Source organism: Bubalus kerabau, chromosome 11 (assembly GCF_029407905.1).
Source record: "Bubalus kerabau isolate K-KA32 ecotype Philippines breed swamp buffalo chromosome 11, PCC_UOA_SB_1v2, whole genome shotgun sequence".
In the NCBI taxonomy this organism is placed as follows: Eukaryota; Metazoa; Chordata; class Mammalia; order Artiodactyla; family Bovidae; genus Bubalus; species Bubalus kerabau.
The window spans coordinates 16711791-16738545 of record NC_073634.1 but is presented as its reverse complement, the minus strand read 5'-3'; the positions used below and the strand labels follow the sequence as shown (position 1 = coordinate 16738545).

Here is a 26755-nt window from a genome sequence, read left to right as displayed (position 1 = left end):
TGTCTCCCCTTGGGGAGACTCTCAGAGAGACAGGTGCCGTGGGTCTGCTGCCATGGGGGCTGAAATGCTGGCTGCAGAGCTGCCACTCACCGCCGCCGTGGCCGGAGTATGCAGGTGGATGATGCAACGCACGTCAGGTCTGGCAGCGTAGATGGCCGAGTGCAGGCAGAAGCCCGTGGTGTCCACAGGGAAGCAGCTACTGCCCTTCTCCACCACCTCTCCCAGGATGTTCACCTTGATCTGGGCCGGGGTGGGGGTGAGGAGGAAGAGAGACTTCTGACCACCGGAAGGCAGAGGCCCCTCACTCCCCTCCCTGCAGGTGGGCCAGGCATATGCCCACCCACCAGCGTCCACTCTCCACCACACCACGGGCAATGGATGTGCTTGGTGGCGGAGTGGGGGAAGAGTTCCTGCCTGCAGGGTGAGCACACAGGCTACTGGGAAACAAAGGCAATTTTAATTCAGCACAAAAAATGCGAGAGTTTCACAAACTTTACTGTGCATGAGGATCACCTGGAGATCTTATCAAAATGCAGATTTGAATTTGGTAGCCAGAACTCAGCCCGGGAGTCTGCATTTCCAAAAAGAAGCCAGTTATACCCCTGCTGCTGGTCCATGGACCACAGTTTGAGTATCAAGGTATAAGGAGAGAGTCATTCACAGAATTCTCTAGAAGCAGATAGGATGAGTCTTCAATCCCAGTGGAAATAGGAGAGCAGAGAAGCTTTCCCAGAGGAAGCAACATCTAAACTGAGCCTTTTTTTTTTTTCCAGCTTATTATTTTGAAAAAATTTAATCACACGCAAAGGTAAAGAGGATAGTATAATGAACATCCATTTACCAGTCACCCAAAAGCTAGGTCTTAAAAGACAAATGAGAGAGCAGTCCCTGGTCTTATAATCTGCTTTTGACTCCGAGGGGTTGTGGGTATTACAGTGAAAACACACGCATGCCCATGCATGTATGTACACACACACACACACACACACACATAAAGCTTCTGGTGGCTGTTGCTGGCCTGGCACACAGCTAAGCCATAGCACTTCCTGTTTAACATAAACAATCTCACAGAACATCATCATCAGAGAAGACCACTTTTGACTGTGACAAAGAAGACAAAAGCCACTCCTTAATCATGTCTAAGCAAAGGCAAAAACAAGTTTGTACAAATGCAAAAATGACCAACACAAAGGATCATAAGAGACTACTAAAAGCAACTATTAATATATGCCAATAAAATGGACAACCTGGGAGAAATGGACAAATTCATTGAGATGAACAACCTTCTAAGACTGTACCAGGAAGAAACAGGAAATATGAACAGGTCAATCACAAGTACTGAAACTACAATTAAAAACTTCCAACAAACAAAAATCCAAGAACAGGTGGCTTCAGGTGTGAGTTGTATCAAACATTTAGAGAAGAGTTAATACCTATCTTTCTGAAACTCTTCCAAAATAACTGCAGAGGAACAAATACTCCCAAATTCATTCTATGAGGCCACCATCATCATGATACCAAACCAGAAAAATATCTCACAAAAAAAGAAAATCACAGATTAATATCACTGATGAATATGAATATAGATGGAAGAATCCTCAACAAAATACTAGCAAACTGAATCCAACAACACATTAAAAGGATTATACAGACAGATGATGAGATGGTTGCAGGTATCACCAGTGAAATGGACATGAATTTGGGCAAACTCTGGGGGATAGTGAGGGACAGGCAAGTCTGGTGTGCTGTAGTCCAGGGGGTTGCAAAGAGTTGGATATGACTTGGTGACTGAACAACAACACACCATGATCAAGTGGGATTTATCCCAGGAATACAAGGATGGTTCAATATATGCAAATTAATCAGTACGATACAACACATTAACAAAGTGAAGAATAAAAACCATATGATCATCTCAGTAGATGACCAACACTTGCTCCCAGTTGACAGGAGACATTCATCCTAACTGCACCAATAGCAGCTCTGGCCTCATTCTGTGCTCCCCACCCCAGAACTGCCCCTGGGCAGACACTGCGCCTTACAACACCTCCTTGTGTGTTAGTGACTCAGTCGCGTCTGACTCTTTGTGACCCCATAAACTAGCCCACCAGGCTTCTCTGTCCATGGGATTCTCCAGGCAAGAATACTGGAATGGATTGACAGTCCCTTCTCCACAGGATCTTCCCAACCCAGGGATCGAACCATAGGTTCCTGCATTGCAGGCAGACTCTTTACCGCTTGAGCTATAGGGAAGACCCCATCACCTCCTTCTTAGGTTCCAAATCACTCAACACAACCCTAATCCTGAAACAGGCCCTTCCAGACACCCTTAGGCTGAAAACACCTCCTGCTCCATGAGCAGTCTCCCAGAAGCTGGTAGGTAGTTAATTTAGCCTAACTTATTGACTAGAAGTGTTTGCTGGACATTAGCAGGCTAGATTTTTCCTTTCTAAAAATCATGTCAGCTTTGGCTCTTAAAACATTCAGGGGCAGGGACAGGCCCCTGAATGCAGCACACAGGGCAGTTCCACAACACACCTACCACACCCAGCCCAGAGGCCCAGGCGGACAAGTGGTACCAAAGCAAGGAACATGCTCCTGACAACACCAGTTCCAGCAGAAGCATGTGATGGTCAACAACCCTGTCTTACAAAATTCTACTTTAAGTGAATTTTACAGGATGAACATGACTTTCAAGTGGCCTGACCCATGAAAGTGGCAGCCACCCTGCCATCTCAGGAACTTAAACCTGCAAGGGTCTGATGCAGACCCTGGTTTCCATTCAGCCCAGCTCCCCAACCTCCTCGGCTGGGGGGCCCACTCAGACTTCCCTCTCTGGGATGAGCTCTCTCTGCTCTCATGTGTTCCTTATCTCCACCTTGGATATGTGACCTGTGGTCATGCAAGAATCTCTACAGCGTAACAGGACAGTTACTGTCCCATGCAGTGCCTTTGTCCAGTGATAAAACAGTCCCCCCTCTTGAGGACAGCTGCAGGGCCATAGGGTGTGTGGGTACTGCCATTGCGCAAATTTGAAAACTCAGCCCTGAAAGGGGACCCAGAAACTCTCTCTCCTAGCACTAGAAGAGCCTTGCATTGCTTTGGGACAAAGCACTGGCTGTTGTTCTAATGTACACCTGAGCCAGGAAGGCTTCCTGACTCCCAGCCTTGGCTCATCTTTCCTTCCCTCTCCCTCCTAGTGAGTTTGCTGCCTTCACCTCCCATTTGGTCTCTTGGTCACATCATGCTCTGTGCAGAGTTTGTTTTGGTGTCCACATGACTTCTCTCTCCCACCAGATTGCAAACTGCATGAAGGACAAGATGGCAGTGGCTAGCATGGAGCAAAGATGGTGCTGTCATTTCAACAAGAAATCGGTAGTGAGATGTCACACTGTACTTACCAGGCTGGATGCTGTGACTTCGCTGCAAGAGACTCCCTTAGGGCTGATCAGGAAGTGGTCCTGCTCCTTGCTGACTCTCAGCTGGAGGAAAGACATGTGTTCCCCGTGGTGAGGAGGGAGAGGGGCCATTTCCAATGATACTGTGCTTGAATCACCTTTACCCCTGAACCCACTGCATACAAATCTTCCCCCACCCCAAGAACGCTTACTTCCTCATGACCCATGAGAGATAAAGAAGACTCGGCCTTTATTTGGAGCCAGGGAAATGGAGCTATAAGAGGAATCTCCCAATGGTCAAGGGTGGCCCTAGAAATAGGCTCCAGGAATTCCTGGCTTCTCATCCAGAGAAGTGCCCGCTGGGCAGGTTGTCTATTTCAGGTAGCCACAGTGGCCAGAAACCTTGGAGGAGCTCATGGCCAGCAGCGTCACAGCCACACCAAGGCTCAGGAAGTCTCCCTCTGGGTTTGCTGGGGGCCACAGGCAGAGCCCCAGCCAGCCCCGGACGCTGTCCTCACCGTCACGTAGGTGTCGCTCAGCTGGGCCCAGCCATACAGGTCCAGGAGGCGGTAGACACTGCTGATCTTGCACCGCATGAGCCGCTCCCCCTTGGCCAGGTTCAGGGAGTCGGCTGTGTGGAGGTCATTGATGGGCGTGATCATGGAGAAGTCTGAAGGGACACAGGGCAGCTTTCGGGTCAGGAGCTCATGTCTGCACTCTCCTGCCTTGCCCCCACCCTCTCCAAATTCTCCTGGGCGCTAGCTACATCCATACACGAGACTCCTGTGGGCAGGGAATTCAACATCCTTTGACCCTGACTCCAGAAGAGAAAACCCTCCACAGAATGGATAGTTGTGCCCAATTAAGTTCTCTGCTCCTTTAGGGAAGAAAGGCATTGCTTTGGGTCAAAACCCATGGCCAGATTCAAGGCCACAAATGAAAGGATCTCAGCTCAAGCTGACTATAAACCCTAGAGATGGACATTGAATAAAAGCAAAAATAAATTTCTGAGTGGAAATATGGGTACATTTTATCAGTTAGTTTTAATGAATAAGTTACTAAGCATTATCCTATTGTTTTAACTAACTTTTTCTCTGATTTGGAAAAGGGCAAACAGAAAGTCAAGTCAACCAGGAGGTAAATTCCTCAACTTTTTCTGACAAGTCATAAACCTCCAGAAGTCAGTGTGGCTGTGGTGGGCTGAAGGGCCGGAGGCTGAGGGTAGACCACTTCTGACCCCCTCTGGACATGCAGTTGCTTGGTTATTTATGGCTCTTTCCGGGAATTTGGTAATACAGAAATGAACCTAGAGAGTTTGATAGTCTTCTACTCAGGGCACCCAAAAGGTCTAGTCAGTCCCATGAACCATGCTGACCACTGCCTGCGTGCCTCAGGAAGCCAGAAGAGGGCACCTGAGCCCCAGCCCTCCAATTAATCAGTGTCTAGGAAACAATAAAAGAATCAATAGGAAAGGGTTCTGGCTTAAAATGATGTCTGGCTGGGAGCCTCCTGATGCTGCCTTCCTCAGCTTCCCACTAAAAACTTTAATGGATGAAAATGCTCTTTGGAAGTTTCCACCATCACTGCAAACCTCACTGCCACACCACATGATGTATGTCCTGTATCAGGTTTGCCGTTAGCTGAAATGATAAGGTCTGTGAATATGAAGGTGGACTGGGAGCATAAAGCAAGCAGAGCAAGCCTCAAACACACCCCATGTCAGGAAGATGCCCCCAAAAGGCTTGTGCCCACCAGCGGTGGTATGCCTCTAGGGCATGGGTCCAGTACAGGAAGTTGACAGGGATACATGTGGTCCAAAGACCTGGCTGAACTGGCAAGAAAAACAGCAACAAAATCTCAAAATTAAGGATTTCTATTTCAAGCTGACTAGTCAAGGATCCTTGCCTCCTTTCTAGTTCCCCAGGCAAGTATTTGCCCCTGGCAGCAAGAAGGGAGGCACGTCAAAAGCATAAGGCCCCCAAGCAAAGCTGGAGATGGGGAGAGGTTGTTGTTGGGAGAGGTCTTTGAACCCTTCTTTGTGAAATGACTGTGGAGCCCCCAGAGACAATCAGGAGGCCAGAAGGGTTCTGAAAACACTGGCTATCATGTCCTCTGTGTCCTGTATCCCCTAAGAGTCCCCCTCCCCAATGCTGTGGCGCTTCCCTTGAGGACTACCCACCCACAGGCCCAGAAGAGACCAGAGGGCTCCACAGGAGTCCCCGGTCCTCTGTCCTCAGGGTCTTCTTGGAAAGGATGCTTATTCGGATCAGCCTCACCAAGTGACGATCTAACTGGGCCATTATTTCAAAGTATCTAAGAAAACACAGAGATGAAAATCCACCAAACCCCCAGAAAGCTACCTACACACTCTACAGGAGGAAAAAAAAAAAAAAAAACTCAAGGAAACAAACAAAATCCTAAGGTGAATGGAGCTGGACAAAGAACAACCTCTCTGGGCTCGGACTCATGACACCTGGAATTTTCCTTCTCCACATTCCCTGACTCAGTTACCCTGGCATGCACCAACCAGATTTTCAGGCATCCAACTGTTTTCCTGGCAGATGCTGATCAGTAAAGCAATGGAAAGCCCTATTTCTCTTTCACGAGGAAGAGTCTAAGATCAGAGACATGAAAATGATGAGCAAGAATTTGATAGACATGGGACAAAGACCAGAAGCCCTGGCATCTAAGCATATAAGTAGATCACTTACCTAGAGCCAGACATCTTGGAATGTGAACTCAAGTGGGCCTTAGAAAGCATCATTATGAACAAAGCTAGTGGAGGTGATGGAATTCCAGTGGAGCTATTTCAAATCCTAAAAGATGATGCTGTTAAAGTGCTGCACTCAATATGCCAGCAAATTTGGAAAACTCAGCAGTGGCCACAGGACTGGAAAAGGTCAGTTTTCATTCCAATCCCAAAGAAAGGCAATGCCAAAGAATGTTCAAACTACCGCACAATTGCACTCATCTCACACGCTAGTAAAGTAATGCTCAAAATTCTCCAAGCCAGGCTTTAGCAATATGTGAACCGTGAACTTCCTGATGTTCAACCTGGTTTTAGAAAAGGCAGAGGAACCAGAGATCAAATTGCCAACATCCGCTGGATCATGGAAAATGCAAGAGAGTTCCAGAAAAACATCTATTTCTGCTTTATTGACTATGTCAAAGCCTTTGACTGTGTGGATCACAATAAACTGTGGAAAATTCTGAAAGAGATGAGAATACCAGACCACCTGACGTGCCTCTTGAGAAACCTGTATGCAGGTCAGGAAGCAACAGTTAGAACTGGACATGGAACAACAGACTGGTTCCAAATAGGAAAAGGAGTACGTCAAGGCTGTATATCGTCACCCTGCTTATTTAACTTATATGCAGAGTACATCATGAGAAATGCTGGGCTGGAAGAAGCACAAGCTGGAATCAAGATTGCCGGGAGAAACATCAATAACCTCAGATATGCAGATGACACCACCCTTATGGCAGAAAGTGAAGAGGAACTAAAAAGCCTCTTGATGAAAGTGAAAGAGGAGAGTGAAAAAGTTTGCTTAAAGCTCAACATTCAGAAAACGAAGATCATGGCATCTGGTCTCATCACTTCATGGGAAATAGATGGGGAAACAGTGGAAACAGTGTCAGACTTTATTTTTCTGGGCTCCAAAATCACTGCAGATGGTGATTGCAGCCATGAAATTAAAAGAAGCTTACTCCTTGGAAGGAAGGTTATGACCAACCTAGATAGCATATTAAAAAGCAGAGACATTACTTTGCCAACAAAGGTCCGTCTAGTCAAAGCTATGGTGTTCCCAGTAGTCATGTATGGATGTGAGAGTTGGACTGTGAAGAAAGCTGAGCGCCAAAGAATTGATCTTTTGAACTGTGGTGTTGGAGAAGACTCTTGAGAGTCCCTTGGACTGCAAGGAGATCCAACCAGTCCATTCTAAAGGAGATCAGTCCTGGATATTCTTTGGAAGGACTGATGCTAAAGCTGAAACTCCAATACTTTGGCCACCTCATGCGAAGAGTTGACTTATTGGAAAAGACTCTGATGCTGGGAGGGAGTTGGGGAAGGAGAAGAAGGGGACGACAGAGGATGAGATGGCTGGATGGCATCACCGACTCGATGGACATGAGTTTGAATGAACTCCGGGAGTTGGTGATGGACAGGGAGGCCTGGCGTGCTGCAATTCATGGGGTCACAAAGAGTCGGACACGACTGAGTGACTGAACTGAATTGAGCTGAACTGACATAATAGAAGAAAAAATTTTGAGTTCAAAAAAAGATATGTGTGTGTGTGTGTATATAAACTATAAGGACTTACTGCATTCCATTAAAAGAAAATAACCCACAATTAAATGCTTTCTGACAACATTTCTGAAATGTGAGGGTAAAGGGGAAATTCCACAAGCATTTGAAGAAAAAAAAAAGGTTACCAACAAGGATCCAATAATAGACTGTTTTAGATTTCTCTGTTATAGCAACAGATGCCAAAAGACAATACTATAGGAGATTTACAAAAACAAACACTAAAATAAAGTGACACAAAGCAGGTAAAAATAAATAGACCATCAAAAGTAGCCCAGCCAACTATAAACAAAAAATAAACTGAGGTCATAATATGATCAAAGTAGAAGCCAAGGAAAATAATGCTCTTTTGGACAAAAACAGCCATTTTGTAGGTCATTTTATATGGAGTAAAAGCATAATCCATAATGGAGCTATAGCTATAAAAACATTTATGCTTTGAAAAGCATTTTATCAAGGTATACAAAGCAAAAGCTGTCATAAATACAGAGAAATGAACAGAAATCAAATACAATGGGAGACAACACAACGTTAATATTTTATCAAATAAAAAATGGTAAATGAAGACATAAATGAAATACTATGCCCCAGGGATAGAGTCTATATCCATGTATCATTTAAATATGATATTATTAGGCCACAAAAAAAATCTCATAAATCCCCAACACAGACAATAAGTAGGCTACATTTTCTAAACATAATGCAATAAAACTAGACATTATCAATAAACCTTTAAAGAATACAAATTCTACCACTAACAAATGAGAAAGCACACTCCCAGAGGGTGCTTATTTTATTTTAGAATAAAAATAAAGCCAAAACAGCAACTGCAAGCTACCTAGAAATTAACAATCAAGAAAATTCTACATGTCAAAATTTATGAGACAGGATCAAATTTATACTCAGAGAAAAAACTTCATAGCCTTACATGTCTTTATTATTGTATTAAATATGAAAATAAATCAAATCCATTTTATTCTATTGTAGAAAAATATAAAGACTAAAATAAACAAAGAAAAGTTATGGAAAAGAATTGATGAGTATAAAAACAAAATCAATGAATCAGAATACAAGAAAATTAGGAGAACCAATATGTAAATCCAAGAACTGGCTTATGTGAGAAGATCTATGAATAAACTAGTCTCTGGATTTGCCAGTAAGGAGGAAGCAGGAATACATAGCACCAGGAATGAGAATGGGATGTTATATCCACAGCAGAAAGTTTAAATGATAAAAATAATATTGTAAATCACACTAGCAATTTTTAAAGCCATGTGAAATGAATTATTTTATATAAATATGACCAAAATTTACTCAAGAAGCAGCAAAACAAAATTTTAAAGAACTTTAGATGAAACAGAAAAAAAGATGTTATCCAAATATTTCAGATCTGGATAGCTTCATAAGTGAATAATAAGTCTTCAAAGAGCAGAGACTTCCTACCTAATTTTTTTTGCTCCATTAGGGCAAAGAAGTGGAGAAGGAAATGGCAACCCACTCCAGTATTCTTGCCTGGAGAATCCCATGGACAGGGGAGCCTGGCGGGCTACAGTCCATGGGATCACAAAGAGTCGGACATGCCTGAGTGATTGAGCAGCAGCAGGGCAAAGAAGAGGCTGGGGATCACCCTGATTCATCTTAGGAAATTATAGCCTTAATACCAGTACTAAACAAAGGCTGCCCCAAAAGTTAATTGCTTTTCATCATGTGTAACTATGGATGTAAAAATTAATAAAATTCCAGCAAATCAAATCCAGAAGAGTATTTTTTAAAGACTGCATCAAAATCACAAATTATTTATTTCAGGAATGAAAAGAGTTCAATATTCAGAAATCTGTTAATATAATTCACCTACATCAAGGAAAGAAACATCAATACATACCAAAAATGCATTTTATAAAATTCAATATCCATTTCTGAGAAAAACCCATATTGAACTAGAATACAAAGATAGTTCCTCAACATGATAAAGAATAATTATCTCAGACTCTTGCAGTAAAAGAATTACCATTAAAGTCAGAAACAAGACAAAGATGATTACTCTCTGATCTATTATTAAACATTGTTCTGAGAGTTCTAATGGATGCAGTGAGAAAACTGGAAAAATAAACCAAAGGGTAAAATGCTGAAGAATACAAAATGACTATGTGATTTCTTTCTATATACAAAACCCAAAAGAATTCATTGAGAAGATATAGAATTTAAGAGCTCAATAAGGGGTTAGTGTATATATATATATATATAACTCCAATGATATATAATATATATATCATTCCAATGATATATATATAAATGTATATAATGTATATAAACATAATATACATAAATACATACACATTTATATATATAACTCCAGTGATTTCCCTAGGTGACAGCTATAACCAGGAAAAGATCTAAATGGAGAATCACTCAAAATGACAAATTACATAAAATTTCCAGAATAAATTTAACAAGAAATTAGTAAGTGTCAATGTATGTCAAAAACCACCACAATATTATAATTATCCTCCTATTAAAATAAATAAATAAATTTTTTAAAAAAGAAATTAGCAAGCACTACATAAAATCGGGAAAGGACTATGTCAAGGCTGTATATTCTCACCCTGCTTATTTACCTTATATGCAGAGTACATCATGAGAAATTCTGGACTGGATGAAGCACAAGCTGGAATCAAGATTGCCAGGAGAAATGTCAATAACCTCAGATATGCAGATGACACCACCCTTATGGCAGAAAGTAAAGAAGAACTAAAGAACCTCTTGATGAAAGTGAAAGAGGAGAGTGAAAAAGTTTGCTTAAAGCTCAACATTCAGAAAATGAAGATCATGGCATCTGGTCCCATCACTTCATGGCAAATAGATGGGGAAACAATGGAAACAGTGAGAGACTATTTTGGGGGGACTCCAAAATCACTGCAGATGGTGACTGCAGCCATGAAATTAAAAGACGCTTGCTCCTTGGAAGAAAACCTATGACTAACCTAGACAGCATGTTAAAAAACAGAGACATTACTTTGCCAACAAAGGTCCATCTAGTCAAAGCTATGGTTTTTCCAGTGGTCATGTATGGATGCGAGAGTTGGACTATAAAGAAAGCTGAGCACCGAAGAATTGATGCTTTTGAACTGTGGTGTTGGAGAAGACTCTTGAGAGTCCCTTGGACTGCAAGGAGATCCAACCAGCCCATCCTAAAGGCAATCAGTCCTGAGTATTCACTGGAAGGAATGATGCTGAAGCTGAAGCTCCACTCCTTTGGCCACCTGATACAAAGAACTGACTCATTTGAAAAGATCCTGATGCTAGGAAAGATTAAAAGCAGGAGGAGAAGGGGACAACAGAGCATGAAATGGTTGGATGGCATCACCGGCTCGATGGACATGAGTTCGAGCAAGCTCCGAGAGTTGGTGATGGACAGGGAAGCCTGGTGTGCTTCAGTTCATGGGGTCGCAAAGAGTTGGACACAACTGAACGACTGGACTGAACTGAACATAAAAATAGCTACTATCTTTTCTGATGGACATTAAAGAATTAAATAATCGAAGACATATCATTTCCGAAAAGATTTAAAATTCATTAATGCAGGTATTTTGTAAGCACCTGTTACATGCCAGCTACTTTTCTAAGTTCAGGATACTACTCTAACAGTGAACAAAACAACAAATATCCTTTCCCCAATGGAGCTTACATTCTAATATAAATTTGAACATTTATAAAGTCTCTACCAAATTAATCTATTCATTTAATGCAACCCCATTCAAAATCCCAGAAGGCATTTTTTGAGGTGAATAAAGAGACTTGACAAAATACTTCTAAAGTTATTTTAAAGAATCAACTTGTATGATGGCTGAGAAAAATTGCAAATGAATAATTAAAAGTATTTTATTGAATGATAATACATAGGAAGGTGTTTCTAAGCATACAATCAAAAGCAGACAACACAAAAGAAAATAGTAACAGATTCAACTCCATGGAAATTATTCTACAACACAAAAATATCATGAGAAAATTAAAAAGCAAAGGAGACAGTGGAAAAAATCTGCAGTGTATTTGATAGGGAGTAGAGAAACAGCTTTACTTTATTAAGATTTTTAAATCTGTAAAAAAAGAATATGCGTGCTCAGTTGTGTCTGACTCTTTGCCACCCCACGAACTATAGTCCATTAGGCTCCTCTGTCCACAGGATAGTCCAGGTAAGAATACTGGAGTGGGTTGCCATTTCCTCCTCCAGGGGATCTTCCCAACCCAGGGATCAAACCCTCATCCGCTATGTCTCCTGTATTGCAGGCAGATTCTTTACTGCTGTGTCACCAGAAAAGCCCAAGAAAAGAATGTGCAAGTAAAAAACTGGCAAAGGGTATGACAGGCAATTTACTACTGATCTGTAGCCTATTACCACATTTCACTCTGATGATATGATAGGTGATAAATGGTACTTTGTGTTTTAGTGTGCTTTTATTTGATTACTAATAAGATTGAATATTTTCATATGCATATTGGGCATATTGGGTTTTCTTTTTGTCATGCCCAATATGTATACGAAAATATTCAATCTCATTAGTAATCAGATAAAAGCACACTAAAACACGAAGTACCATTTATCACCTATCATATCATCAGGATGAAACATGGTAACAGACTACAGATCAGGGTGGAGGAAATGGGCACTCTTGCATTTCTGGTAGCAATGTAAATTCATTCCATCTTTCTCCAGGGTAATTTGGCATTATGCATGACGATCTTTAAAAGATGCATATAATTCAATCTAACAATTCTACTCCTAGCAATTTATCTTAAGAAAATAGTCATGGATTTAATCACAGATTTATTGACAAGGATGTTTCTTGAATTGTCACTCATAATAGCAATTTGTTGGGAATGACCTAAAAGTCCAAAAATGGGAAACTGATTAAAATAAACTATGGCATATTCAACCATGCATAGAATAGCATACATCTACCAAAAAGTATGTTATATAACCATATTTCTTATATGAAAAATTAGTTAAGATACAATAAGGATATAAATTTGTGTGTATAATGTGATTGCATTTTTTGCATAGTCTCCATGTATTAAGAAAAAAAGGCTGGAAGGACACACACTAAAACATTGATAATAAGAATTTCTCGGTTGTAAGACACAGTTCAGTGATTTTTAATTCCCTTTCTTGATTATTTTCCTAATTTTCAACCATAATCCTGTATTTATTTTATTGAAGGAAGTATTTTCCAATGTTTGTTTCTTAAAGATTGTGGGCAGAGCTTCAGAGCCAAGGAAGATGGGTTTGTACCTAGCCTTGGCTGCTCTTGGCCCTTGTCTATGGAGTCAGGTTGACCTGTCCAGTGGGGCATGGAGACACCAGCTCCAAAGGCCTCCTTTCGTCCCCTCCCAACTCCATCTCCAAAGGAGTGACTCCAGGGGACTGAGGAAAGAGCCATCTGAGAGCTGGATGCTAGGAGGACACGAGGATTTTCTTAGGTTCTGTACCCAAAGCTAGAGCGACAGGGAGCCGAATTCTCATTCTCCACTGTCTACTCCCGGGCCTCAGGCAGAGGCCACGTAAGATTCTTGGGTTGCAAAGCTCTTCCCTTTATGCTAATCCCCTTATGAGGGGTGAGGGTGGTGGGGTCATACCTAGGCTGCCCTGCCTCTCTGCAGTGACACTGGGTTATACTACCCCCTCCCCCAGCAGAACCACCCCCTGCCCTCCTAGTTCTGGCATCAGGGATCATTCTCCGTGGGCCTTTACATCACAGCAGCATTAGAAGTAGAGCCAGGTACTTCTTTCCCTGCTGCCCAGATCCCCCAGGTCTGCTAAGGCAGCTGTACCACTCACTTCGTAGCCCGGCAACCAAGCTGCTTATTACTGTGCCTTCCCCCCACCACCCCACCACTTCCTCCACCTCTGCTCCTGGCAGCTCCCCAGTTCCCCACGTACTCATGGAAGATGTTGGGAAGACTGCGTGGGAGGTGCTGGCCATGAAGTCCGCGATCTGCCGCAGGGCCCAGATGTTGGAGGAGTTGTTCCCCTTCTTCATCTGCTCCTGGATGAGGCCTTCCAGCTCCTCCCTGAAAGACTGAAGCAGGCCCCCGAGGCGTCCTCCCAGTGTGTCTCAAGTGGGAGGGATACTGATGGCCCCTCTTCCAAGTGCCCACCCGTGGCCCCTGGGTCAGCTAGATCAGAGCCACATACCTGGGACCTCAGGAGCCTCCCAAAACTGCTGTGTGGGGAGCAACAAGGAGATGCTGGGAATGCATCCTATTCCCTTTGCCCTGGGGGAAACTCCAGGCAATATATACTCCAGAATCCAGGTCCTTCTGATGTCTTAGTGATAGCCTAGACCCCTCCCCACTCCCATCAGACATAGCAGGACTTCACTTTAGTAATTAAAAGACATTTTAAAAAGCAGAATTGAATGAAAAAGTATGCCATCTTCCCTGTCATTAATCAGGCTGATGGCTCTTCTGGGCTTCAGTTGCCTTATGAGGGGTGGGGATGGTGGGGCCTATACAGAAAGAGTTGATGACCTCAGAGGTCACTTCTGATATCCTGCTACTCTGAGCCTGGCTTTTCAGACCATCAGGCCATGGATAGGGCATGCCAGCCCATCAGGTGACACTCAGGAGGAAATAGGGAGCCACTTAGGTGTTGAGGAATCTACAAAAAAGGACAGAAGCAGCATGACTGCCTCTTGGCCCCGTCTCCTGCCTGAGAATAGTCCCATCCTTCAGGTTCCCAAGCTTGGGTTAGTGCTAACTTTGCCTCCGCTCCTACCACACAACAGCCACCCCTTCTGGTCTCACACAGGGATTCTGTCATCCCAATGCATTCTCCTCCAGACCCCCCAGCTCACTGTCACCTGCCACCAAGACCTGGGGCGCATCCTCCTTAGCATTCACTGCATGCTCTCAGCCGGGTCACACACAGCCCACTGTACACCCTGGCTCTCCAATACCTAGGTAGGGACTGGGGCAGAGCCCATCTTGGCCAGTACCTGGAGATGCCACTCCACCCTGGGCTTACCAACACTTAGGATCACGTACTGTTTCCTGAGGCCCGCCCAGCTCTACTCCCTGAGAGACCTATTGCCTCTGTTCCCACTGCTTTTCCTCCCTAGGAGGGCCTGCATCATGGTCCTGCTTCACTGGTCCAGTAGACCCACCCTCCATCCTTCTCAACACACCACCTGAGAAAGAGCACTGTATCCATGCCAGGCTGACCTCAAGACTCTGGCCAGGGCTGGGTGACCCGGACTTGCCCCTCTGCTCTCTATTCCCCGCCTCCTGGGGCTTTCAGGCGCACTTCACTCCTGCCTTGGTATGTCAAAGCCTTATTTGCCAGGACAGAATTTTTGGCGGTGTGCAGAAAAAGGAGCCCCAGACCTCCCACGTGGCACCTCTCGCTGGCCCCTGGTTTACCCAAATTGTTAAGAGTTTTCGGTGAAGAGGGAGAGGAAGACTGGAAAGTGAGGCTCAGAAGGGGCACGAGGAACTGAAGTAGGGCTCCTGCTTCTCAGATCCACCTTCCCCACCAGGGAGTCAAACACAAGCCATAAGCTGCACATAAGCCAGGTTTTGCCATCCGCCAGCGACTAGGAAGATATTCAAACACCCACACAGCCAGAGCATCTTGCTCAGAGCTGAAAACTGCTCCGTCTCTGAGCAAGCGGAAGAGGAGCAATTTCTCTTTCGGGTTCACCGGGTGCATCAGCGTCCTCCGCACCCCTTCCCCGCCCTCCTCTGGCCTCCTTCCTCCTCCCCCGCCCGCGGGGGTCAGACCCCCACTCACCGGGCTCTGCAAGATCATGGTGACGCGCTTCTTCTGCTCCATCAGGTTGAAGTCCTGCCGCAGGTCGGCCGCGCGGCTGCGAAGGCGCAGGTACTCGGGGTCGTCCTCAGAGAAGCGGTCGAAGTACTGCTGCCCCTGCGCGGGCGGCGGGGAGGCGGCCTCGGGGACGGTCTCTTCACTCATCGTCCTGGTGGGTTTGTAGTACACTCCTGGACCCCTGCCGAGAAGAAAGGAGGGTGCTCCCAGTCGGGGTGCACGCTTCCTAGGCCGGAGGGCTTGGATTGGGGGTGGGGAGTGGGAATGAGGCTATTCCCAGGAGAGTGTGAGCCGGGAGGCGGGTTGGCAGGCAGGGCGCCGCGGCTGCCGGCCTGTAGGGGGCGCTGATGCATCGTCCGACTAAGTGAAGGTCCGTCTGTCACTGGCTCCGGCTCCCCAGCCCTTCCCTGCCTGACCCACGGGGCTTGGTTCAGGTAGACTGGTCCCTCAGTGCGACCTCGACCTGCAAAGCTTTGGGGGCATTTTGTGATGCTTATCCACACAGTGTAAAGCTATTCACTGCAAGTTCGTACTTGATCTAAAATGTAAACCCTCTAAGAAGCCACCTAAAAAACATGCGGTGGGAAATCCACGAAACTGAAAAGAGAACGGGTAGCTTCTAACAGGCTGAGCGGTGCTTTTTTCCCCACCACAACTTTGACTTTGTTCCCGCCTCGGGAAAAGAATTATTGTGAATCTGTTTCTGCAAAACGTGTCTCACTGGAGAATCATATCTTATCATGAATTGAAAAGAGGTGTGCAGTTTTTATTAGTGGAAAATGAGTTTCTCTAAATCCCAGTAAATGAATATTGAGAAATAGTGAAACAGTGAACATTGACTGAATGGCACCATATGCCCGGCTGCCCAGAGGCCTGCGTATCTAGACCTGGAGCGAGAACTAGGGCCGTCCTTGGAAGGTTGGGCTGCGAACGAGTCACTTATTTTTTCCACTCAAGCAGGCTTTTAAAAATGCCTGAATGGTGAGTGAATGAACGTCCTTATGGCCATATTGGAGTCCTGCTGAAGAAGCAGGCTGCTGCTCAGCCTTGGCTTCCCAGCGGTGGGACTGTGGCCACCAGTCTCCCTTTGCCTCAGTGCTGCTAGGCCCTCAAGTCTGGGTTATCATGCTCCTTCAACATCCAGAGGGTGTGGGGCCTTACAGAGCCTCAGCCTTCTCCCAGGTGGCTGAGCCCCTTCTCAGCAAAAGAAGGCAAGTGACTTGACTGAACAATAACTAGTTTTTGAAGGCAAATAGGAAGACACCAACAAAAGCGCTTTACCTGAGCTCAAGGTACTTGGCTTTCATCCTTAATCTGCCCCTCCCTCCCTTTGCCTCTGGGGATTCCCTTCCAGAAGGAGGTGGAGCTGCCATTGTTCTCTCAAAGCAGCTCCTTGCCTCCCCAGACCTGATCTGCTCTGCCCTCTAGGCTCATCCTGTTAGCCCAAGACTTAGCCTTCATTCCAGTCAGCTGCTTATTATGCAACAGGCCTTGTTGACAACCAGATAGCATATTCTTGTTGTCTATGAGAAGTCTGCGACTTCTTCCATCTTCTGTCAGCACTTTACCCTCAACCTTACAGTTCTTCCAAGTAGGATAGGCAGGGGCACACTAGGCAAGACAGGTAAACGGGAGCCCATCCCATCAGCCCAGGACACTCAGGTGATTGACTGATATTATTGTTATTTGCATTCTTGTTCTTTGGGGAAGGCAAATAGCAAGTCCAAGGGAAGACACATGGACAAGGTCCTTCAGGGTCAGCTGAAGCTCCGAACCCTTGGGGTTCTCAAGCTTGGGTGCACAATGGAATCACCTGGAGAACTTTGAAAAATACTGATATCAGAGATTTTAATATTATTAATCTTGGGTATAACCTGGATATCAGGATTTTTTTTAAGTTGTCTGGGTGATTCTAATGGGCAACCATGGTTGAAATACCACAGATAAATGTTTGTGGTTGTGGCATATAACAGAAGGCATTCATTCCAGGGCTTCCCTGGTGGCTCAGCTTGCAAAGAATCCGCCTGCAATGTGGGAGACCTGAGTTCGATCCCTGGGTTAGGAAGATTCCCTGGAGAAGGGAACAACCACCCACTCCAGTACTCTGGCCTGGAGAATTCCATGGACTGTATAGTCCTTGGATTGCAGAGTCAGACACAACTGAGAGACTTTAAAAAAAAAATTCATTCCAGGAGCTTACCATTTCTAGCAAGCATGCCAAGATGGCACAAAGCCTCTAATGCTAGTGTTATGCACCACTTCCCATCGCTGTCCAGGCCCCTTCCTGCCACTCTACCATCTACCACCACACTCCACCTGGGCAGCAAGAGTGGTCCAAATGCCCCCATAACCCCCTTTTGCAAGTCTACAAAGCCATGACCTCTGGTCTTAATTCTGTCACTAATTAGTCAGCTCCTTGTGAAAGCCCTCAACAGATCTCCCCCAGTTAGCACCATCCTTACCAGCCATGTCAATGAGATGGAGGCGGGAGGAACGAGTGGCCTGGGAGTGGCAGCCCAAAACAAACATTCTCTAAAGAGACATTTTGAAACATATTTGGCAGGTTGCGAGAATGTTTGAGGTTGTACTCAATGACATTTAAAGCCAGATTCTTCATCTCAGTAGAGTGATGAAGTCTGTCGGGGATGTTTCGGGCTGATTTAGCTCCAGACTAGAAGCCTGCAGTGCTGCCCAAGTTATGACATTGCCTTGTTCATGGACTCAGGTAAGTAATTTCCCTCTTTGGATCTCATTTTGTCCATCCTTAAATGGGGGAACGAACAGAAAGGACCTTGGGGCCCCATCCAGCTCTAACACTTTATGGAGAGAAACAGACTCATGTAGAAAAAGGCAGAAGGATGGAGGATCTAGGTTTCCTGGAGCAAGACCTTCTACCCACATCTCCCCAGTGCCTCTTCCTCAAGCCAAATGCCAAAAGAGAAACATCTGCAAAGAACACACATGACCTACTGATGACTGCCTTGTGGTTTCAAGTCAATCCCATGCACATGGGTTCAGTTAAGAATACTTCACCCGCTTCGTGCTCCCAGCAAGCCTCATCTCTGGAACTTGGGGAGTAAGAAGAGAGCACAAGGTCAAGCATCATGGGAATGCATCAGAGCCATGCAGACTTGGGGTCACCACCCAGATTCTCCTGGGCAAACTCTGCAGCAGACCAAAGTTCTTCCAGAGGCATTGCCCCACATACACACGCCTCTCCATTTTCATTCTCTTTGGCACCTTCACAGCCCCAAATCTTTGATGTTATTTTTATTTTTTTTAATATTTATTTATTATTTTGGTTACTGTGGATCTTAGTTGCAGCAAGTGAACTCTTAGTTGAGGCACATGAGATCTAGTTCCCTGTCCAGGGATTGAACCTGGGCTTCCTGCATTGGAAGCACAGAGTCTTAGCCACTGGACCACCAGGGAAGTCCCATGATGTTATTTTTAAAATAGCAGCAGACAATCCCTCAATGGGTACACTGTATGTGGGCATGGAGATCCTTGTGTTCCTTGTAACATCAAGTCACCCCAGCTCCAGATGTGTCTGAACTATCAGCTTCTCTGGGACTGGTACCACCTGGTACTGAACCTTCCTGGCCTAAATCCTTTTCATCCAGGCAGGAAAAGGCTGGTCCTCTCCCTTCCTTTTGGAGTATCTGGATTTTCCAGGAATTGATCTGTGAAGTCTCTGAAGTAGCTCTCTCCCACAAAGCATGAGGAATCAAAACATTTAGGGCCCGATGGACAGGAGCCCCTAGGCCGGCCTTCACTTGTTAGAGCCCAGTCCCATAGGGCTGCTCCAGTGGGCAGGGGAGGAAATGAAACCCTGACTCCCTTACCATGACAGCAGGAGCCAGAGGCATCCTTCTGTGCTCCTTCCTTCCCTTCCCAAAATGTTGGGAGGTAATCAAAGCTGTGGGCAGCAGAACTTAGTGGTTAAAAGCAGGACTCTGGAACCAGACCATGAGTTCAAATCTCAGCTATGCCCTTTTTTAGCTGTGTGATCTTGGGCAAGTTACCTAACCTCTCTGTGCCTCAGTTCCCCATCTGTTAAACAGAGATTGCAACTATTTAACTCCTCCTTAGGTTGTCGTGCAGACTGGGTGAGTTAATGTATATGAAGTAGTTCAAACAGTGCCTGGTGCAGAGCAAGTGCTATTAGCGCTTATTATGTGTCATTTAGGGGCTAGAATCATCATAGCATAAGGAACGTGAGTAATGAGAGGCTTATGATTCAATTGTAAACAGGTGCATGCGAAATAATTGTAATTATATGTTTTAGTCCCCAAACTAATTCAATCTCAAGTTACATTAACAAAAAGAAAAACCAGAAAAAGACTGATGAGAACGCTTTTCACTCTGACCAGATAGTGGGAACGTGTCAACCTGGAGAGCACAATAAAAGGATGTAAGCAGGGTGCTGAAGATCACAGAAGGCTGGTGCTTACAGGGCCAGGAGTGGCATCGTAAAGAGTATGTGGGGCCTCTGGCTCCAGTTCCTGGCACGTGGGATTTCTAAAATGTCCAAAAGGCATTAGGAGTGTTTTGTTGGTCATAATGAGCCCCTCTCACCAAGCCTGAGCTTTTATGCAAATGAGGTGACATGCTGGGCACTTAGACATTTCAAGGGAGGGACTGGCCACTGAGAAAGACCGTGCATATAATTAAGGGATTGGAACTCAGCCCCATCCCAACCACAGAAAGAGGAGAGGAGAGGCGCTGGAGATTGCTTTCAATCAAGTGGCAAATGACTAAATCAATTTTTGCCTACCAATAATGCACACCCCCATTAAAGAACCCTGGACAGCGAGGTCTGGGGGAGCTTCCTGGCTGGTGAGCACATTTCTGGGCTGGGTGCTGACAGATCCCCCAGGGAGCAGACATGGAAGCTCTTCACCATGCCCTCATCCCCCAGACTCTGTGCTCTTTCTCTTAGCTCTTCCTGAGTTAGATCTTCTATAATAAAACTGCAGTTGCGGTTGCAAGAACTTTCAGCGACTTCAGTGAACTATTCTAGGGAATCATAGAAACTGAGAGGGAGGTTGTGAGAACCCTCAAATTTATAGTCACGTCGGTCAGAGGTGCAGGTGGTCAGAGGACCACACCTGCAGCTCGCCTCTGAAGTGGGCAGAGTCTTGTCCATGACCTTGCTTTTTTTTAATTGCCCTTTTAACTCAGGGTAGTGTCAGAATTGAGTTGAATTGTAGGACATCCTGTTGGTGTCAGAGAATTGGTGATGAAACAAGCAACTTTGATTTGTGAATTATTTCCATTTCCAGGACAACTCTGCGAGACAGACATTGTCCCTGCTTTACAGATAAAAAGATTGAATCAGAGAGGTTAACTAACTTGCTAAAGATCACACAGTGGAGTCGGGATTTCAACCAGGCCTGTCTCTGGCCCCAGATTCTGCATTCCTCCTCTCCAAATATCTGCTGGACTGCCATGTGGAAAAGGGATTAAGGTGATTCCTGAGAACCTCGGGGGCCCAGAACCAGGAAACCAAGTGGTTATTGTAGGCAGGCAGGTTCTAGCTAAGGGTGTGAGGGTGAAATTTCCACCAGCAGGAGCTTCTCAGTAAGGAGAAGACGGGACAGGCTTCCTCGTTAGGTGGTGAGGTCTCTCCTTGGAGCCAGGGTAACCACAGGATATTGTAGAGGGGCTTCTGCCCTGTTGAGGTGGGACCAGTGACCTCCGAGGTCCTTCTGATGCCATGATGGCTCTTTTTTTGTTGTTGAAGTATCGTTGATAATTGCTGTGCCAATCTGCACTGTACAGCAAAGTGACTCAGTTTTAGACATATTTGCATGATTTTCTCAATATTCGTTTCCATTATGGTTTATCCCAGCACACTGGATAGAGTTCCCTATGCTATACAGTAGGACCTTGTCATTTACCGAGTCTATACATAATAGCTTGCATCTACCAACCCCAAATTCCTAGTCCACCCTTCTCCCCCAACCCTCACTTCCTTGGCAACCACAAGCCTGATCTCTGTGTCTGTGGCTCTGTTTCTGTTTTGTAGATAGGTTCATATGTGCCATATTTTAGATTTCATGTATAAGTGATATCATATGGTATTTGCCTTTTTCTGACTTCCTTCACTTAGTATGATAATCTCTAGTTGCACATGGTCGCTCTCGAGTCAGTGGGATCAGGGGAGTTCATGGCAATGACCCGAGTGTCTGGAAGCTCATCCTGGTGAGATGGACCCAACCAAAAACTGTGTCTCACCCCTTCCCCCTCCCCATCACCACCGACAGATTACCAGGAGGCCAGAGCAGCCTTGGCCCGGGCTGCCTCTTCTCAGCGCTCAGTCTGTACACTCCGCTCTACTGCCTGGCTCGATGACCACATCTATAGGATCTCAAACATCCGGGTAGAAACTGTAAAACACAAACACAACAGATTTCAGGGTGTTTTCTGTTCCACCACAACTCTTTGCCCTGTTTTTGCAGCACCATTAGGAGCTGGTTTATTTTAAGAACTGTTGGGGAATTCTTGAAAATGAACTGAAGGTGAATTTTTATTTTAAAAGCAAATTCTGTCTCCACAAAGGTAAAGAAAGCTTCATTATCTTTACAATTGGGATCAAAATTCCTTTCAAAGAGAGTGGTTGGAAAAATCCCTTTACTGAATGTTGGCCAAGGGACCCCAGGCTTTCCCAGTGGCTTAGCTGGTAAAGAATCTGCCTGCCAATGTAGAAGACTCCAGAGATGCAGATTCAAATACCTGGGTTGGGAGGATCCCCTGGAGAAGGAAATGGCAACCCCCTTCAGTATTCTTGCCTGGGAAATCCCATGGATAGAGGAGCCTGGGAGGCTACAGCCCATGGGGCCGCAAAGAGTCAGACATGACTAAGCACACAAGTCCCTACTACCACCAAGGGGCCGCAGGGGAGAGTGGCTGCTCTGCGTGGTGGAGGGAGTTGAAGGCGGAACTCTAAGCAAGCCCAGAAGTGCACACACAGCTGGGCTGGAAGGGATTGACCCCTTCCTGACAACCCACTCCCCCAAATACTTCACTAATAGCTCCTAAACCCACACGGGCTGGTGTGACTGATTTTTGGATGCAGCCCAAAGAAGCAGAAGAGGTCTGAAGAATATCACACCCTAGCAGGGTTTTGAAGTTGCACAGACCATGAATTGGTGGATTTAAGCCAATGTCACCTAGAGTTCAAGGGCAAGAAAGGCCCCAGCTAATATCTAAGTAATAGGTCATGAAGTAACTACTGAACGAGGAATGTAAAGTAGTTAATGTCTTATAAACAATGACAAGTTACTGATCCAAACATCCTGAAGATCAAGGTCATCAAAGGGTTAATCATCAATATACTTTTTTTTTAAGTGATACTTATGTTTTTTTTTAACTTGGGTGTCTGTTGTTTGGACCCAGAGGTGGTTACCTCACCCAGAGTTGGCGTCATCCCCACCCCCAGATCCACTTCCACCCATGGGTCTGAGGACCTGTGTTGGCCTGCCGGTCCTGTCTCATCAGCCAGGAAAGGAGCATTTGGAAAGACTACTCTCACCAAAGAGGGGGCAAGGAGAATTCATCTTGGGAGGTCTGATGTGCCCGAGGGAGTCCGGGATGCTGAGTGACCCCTGAGGTACCACTGACCGCTCAGTCCGTCTGAGCACCCCAGTGCTCAGCATTCCAGTGCTGAGAAGGCCCCTGATGGGTCCAGTCCTGATGCTTACCCCCCTAGTTAGGGTCTTGACAGTTGTTTCCAAAAGCTCTTCTCTATGCTCTGCATGTCCAGCTGCCAGCTGCAGGTCTCCTAACCATGGGTTTTATTTTTAGCTAGAAAGCAGGGTCACTGCCAGAACTTAATGCCACTTCCATGCATGGCCTAACACTGTGGGAGCCCTGCCTACTGGGGTTTGCTGATATACCTCTGAATGTGCTCCTTCCTGTGGGCAGCCACTGACCTGCCTTACAGACCAATCCTGCGGCCAGCTTGTCTTACGTGATGTGCCAGCTTCCTCCCCTTCACCAGCAGTCCCTGGCACAGAGATGAGGTTGCCCATCCCTGCTAAGGCGTGGATTTTCAGAGTCTGATCTATTACTTGTGTCCACAGAGAGAATTAATGTCGCCCAAAGGGACCTGCTCCATTCATGTAAGAAGAGAGACATCTGTCCCACAGATAAGTACACACTGAACACTGACTAATACCCATCCTGTCTCCATCAGTGTTGATATTCCACTATTAGAGCTCCATTCCTGAGGGTATAGTATTAACCCTTGATTACAATGAAAATAGCCCTAAGAGGTATTGTAGGCAAATGCATTATTTTAAACATTCTCCTGTGTTACGAAACCTGTCAGATCTCTGCTTGCAGAGTCAGGCTGGGCGGGGCCAGGACAGGTACCCGATCAGCAAGTCTCAATGAGGGAAAAGGAAGAGGAAGAGGTCTGATGCCAGGGCCACTGAGGAGAGTCCAACTCCTGAGGCAGAGCTGGGCCTCAGGGGACCCTGGTCTCGCAGACAGAACGCTCTGAGCTGTGCCTGCTGTCACAGCTCAGAGAGAGGGTCACAATCCACTCCAGTCAGCCTCTGGCTTCCCCAGCATGTGCTTCAAAGGCCAAGCTCACCCAGGCCCCGTGGGAAGAGCTAAGCAAGGAATGCCCCATGTAGTGAGAAGGACTGACACCTCCTGGGAGGCCGCCCCCGCCCAACCCCCAACCCCCACCCCAGGGTCACCTGCTCCCTACTCTCAGGGTGTAGCCAAGCCAGCTGGGAGGCAGAACAAGTTAGGACACTGGATTTCAGCCCTAGCTGGCTGCTCACTAGACTGTCCACCCCACCCCCAGACATCCCACAGCCACCTTGAAAAATGACCTGTCTAAATGGACCATCACTCTAGCCAGCCCTGCACCAGAGCCTCCCTCCTCCAGCCAGCATCCCCTGCCTGCCCCCCACCCAGCTGGCCACCCACCAAGGGCCCCAGAAGGCAGCCTTGACTCCTCCCTCTTCATGCCCTGTGTCCCTACTGTCACCAGATTCTCTGGTTTTATGTCCTAAATATTTTCCCACCCAGAGCACCACACCTTGAATCAAGCCAGTGTCATCCCCATTGCATTCAGCAATTCAGTTCAGTTCAGTCACTCAGTCATGTCCGATTCTTTGTGACCCCATGAACTGCAGCACGCCAGGCTTCCCTGTCCATCACCAACTCTTGGAGCTTACTCCAACTCATGTCCATCGAGCCGGTGATGCCTTCCAACCATCTCATGCTCTGTTGTCCCCTTCTCCTCCCGCCTTTAATCTTTCCTAGCATCAGGATCTTTACAAATGAGTCAGTTCTTCGCATCAGGTGGCCAAAAGAGTGGAGCTTCAGCTTCAGCATCAGTCCTTCCAGTGAATATTCAGGACTGATTTCCTTTAGGATGGACTGGTTGGATCTCCTTGCTGTTCAAGGGACTTTCAAGAGTCTTCTCCAACACCACAGTTCAAAAGCATCAATTCTTCAGTGCACAGCTTTCTTTATAGTCCAGCTCTCACATCCATACATGACTACTGGAAAAACCATACCTTTGACTAGATGGACCTTTGTTGGCAAAGTAATGTCTCTGCTTTTGAATATGCTGTCTAGGTTGGTCATAGGTTTTCTTCCAAGGAGCAAGCACCTTTTAATTTCATGGCTGCAATCACCATCTGCAGTGATTTTGGAGCCCCAAAAAATAAAGTCTCTCACTGTTTCCCTCATTTCCCCATCTATTTGCTGTGAAGTGATGGGACCTGATGCCATGATCTTAATTTTCTGAATGTTGAGTTTTAAGCCAACTTTTTCACTCTCCTCTTTCACTTTCATCAAGAGGCTCTTTACTTCTTCACTTTCTGCCATAAGGGTGGTGTCATCTGCATAGCTGAGGCTATTGATATTTCTCCTGGCAATGTTGATTCCAGCTTGTGCTTCATCCAGACTGGCATCTCTCATTATGTACTCTGCATATAAGTTAAATAAGCAGGGTGATAATATGCAGCCTTTTCATACTCCTTTCCCAATTTGGAACCAGTCTGTTGTTCCATGTCCACTTCTAACTGTTGCTTCTTGACCTGCATACAGATTTCTCAGGAGGCAGGTCAGGTGGTCTGGTATTCCCATCTCTTTCAGAATTTTCCACAGTTTGTTGTCATCCACACAGTCAAAGGCTTTGGCATAGTCAATAATGCAGAAGTAGATGTTTTTCTGCAACGCTCTTGCTTTTTCAATGATCCAACACATGTTGGCAATTTGATCTCTGGTTCCTCTGCCTTTTCTAAATCCAGCTTGAACATCTGGAAGTTCTCAGTTCACATACTGTTGAAGCCTGGCTTGGATGATTTTGAGCATTACTTTACTAGCATGTGAGATGAGTGCAATTGTACGGTAGTTTGAGCATTCTTTGGCATTGCCTTTCTTTGGGATTGGAATGAAAACTGACCTTTTCCAGTCCTTTGGTCACTGATGCATTTCCCAAATTTGCTGGCATATTGAGTGCAGCACTTTCACAGCATCATCTTTTAGGATTTGAAAGAGCTTAATTGGAATCCCATTACCTCCACTAGCTTTGTTCGTAGTGATGCTTCCTAAGGCCCTTTTGACTTCACTTTCCAGGATGTCTGGCTCTAGGTGAGTGATCACACCATCGTGATTATCTGGGTCATGAAGATCTTTTTTGTATAGTTCTTCTGTGTATTCTTGCCACCTCTTCTTAATATCTTCTGCTTCTGTTAGGTCCATACTATATCTGTCCTTTATTGTGCCCATCTTTGCATGAAATGTTCCTTTGGTATCTCTAATTTTCTTGAAGAGATCTCTAGTCTTTCCCATTCTATTGTTTTCCTCTATTTCTTTGCATTGATCACTGAGGAAGGCTTTCTTATCTCTCCTTGCTATTCTTTGGAACTCTGCATCAAATGGGTATATCTTTCCCTTTCTCCTTTGCCTTTTGCTTCTCTTGTTTTCACAGCTATTTGTAAGGCTTCTTCAGACAACCATTTTGCCTTTTTGCATTTCTTTTTCTTGGGATGGTCTTGATCACTGCCTTCTGTACAATATCACAAACCTCTGACCATAGTTCTTCAGGCACTTTGTCTATCAGATCTAATCCCTTGAATCTATTTCTCACTTCCACTGTATAATCGTAAGGGATTTGATTTAGGTCATACCTGAATGGTCTAGTGGTTTTCCCTACTTTTTTCAATTTATGTCTGAATTTGGCAATAATGAGTTCAT

The 26755-nt window shown here is 45.5% G+C and overlaps 1 protein-coding gene across 1 annotated transcript in view; it reads right to left on the bottom strand.

The window, feature by feature from the left end:
• The window catches only part of ADD2 (adducin 2), a 124287-nt gene that overhangs the window by 36122 nt on the left and 61410 nt on the right, over window positions 1-26755 (bottom strand). Inside the window, exons 2-7 of the mRNA XM_055539727.1 lie at window positions 21801-21918; window positions 15491-15707; window positions 13640-13778; window positions 3917-4068; window positions 3402-3482; window positions 91-240 (exon numbers count right to left, since the gene is read on the bottom strand). Coding sequence (XP_055395702.1) covers window positions 91-240; window positions 3402-3482; window positions 3917-4068; window positions 13640-13778; window positions 15491-15673 — 705 coding nt within the window. The 5' untranslated portion in view covers window positions 15674-15707; window positions 21801-21918. The remainder of the gene's footprint in view (window positions 1-90; window positions 241-3401; window positions 3483-3916; window positions 4069-13639; window positions 13779-15490; window positions 15708-21800; window positions 21919-26755) is intronic.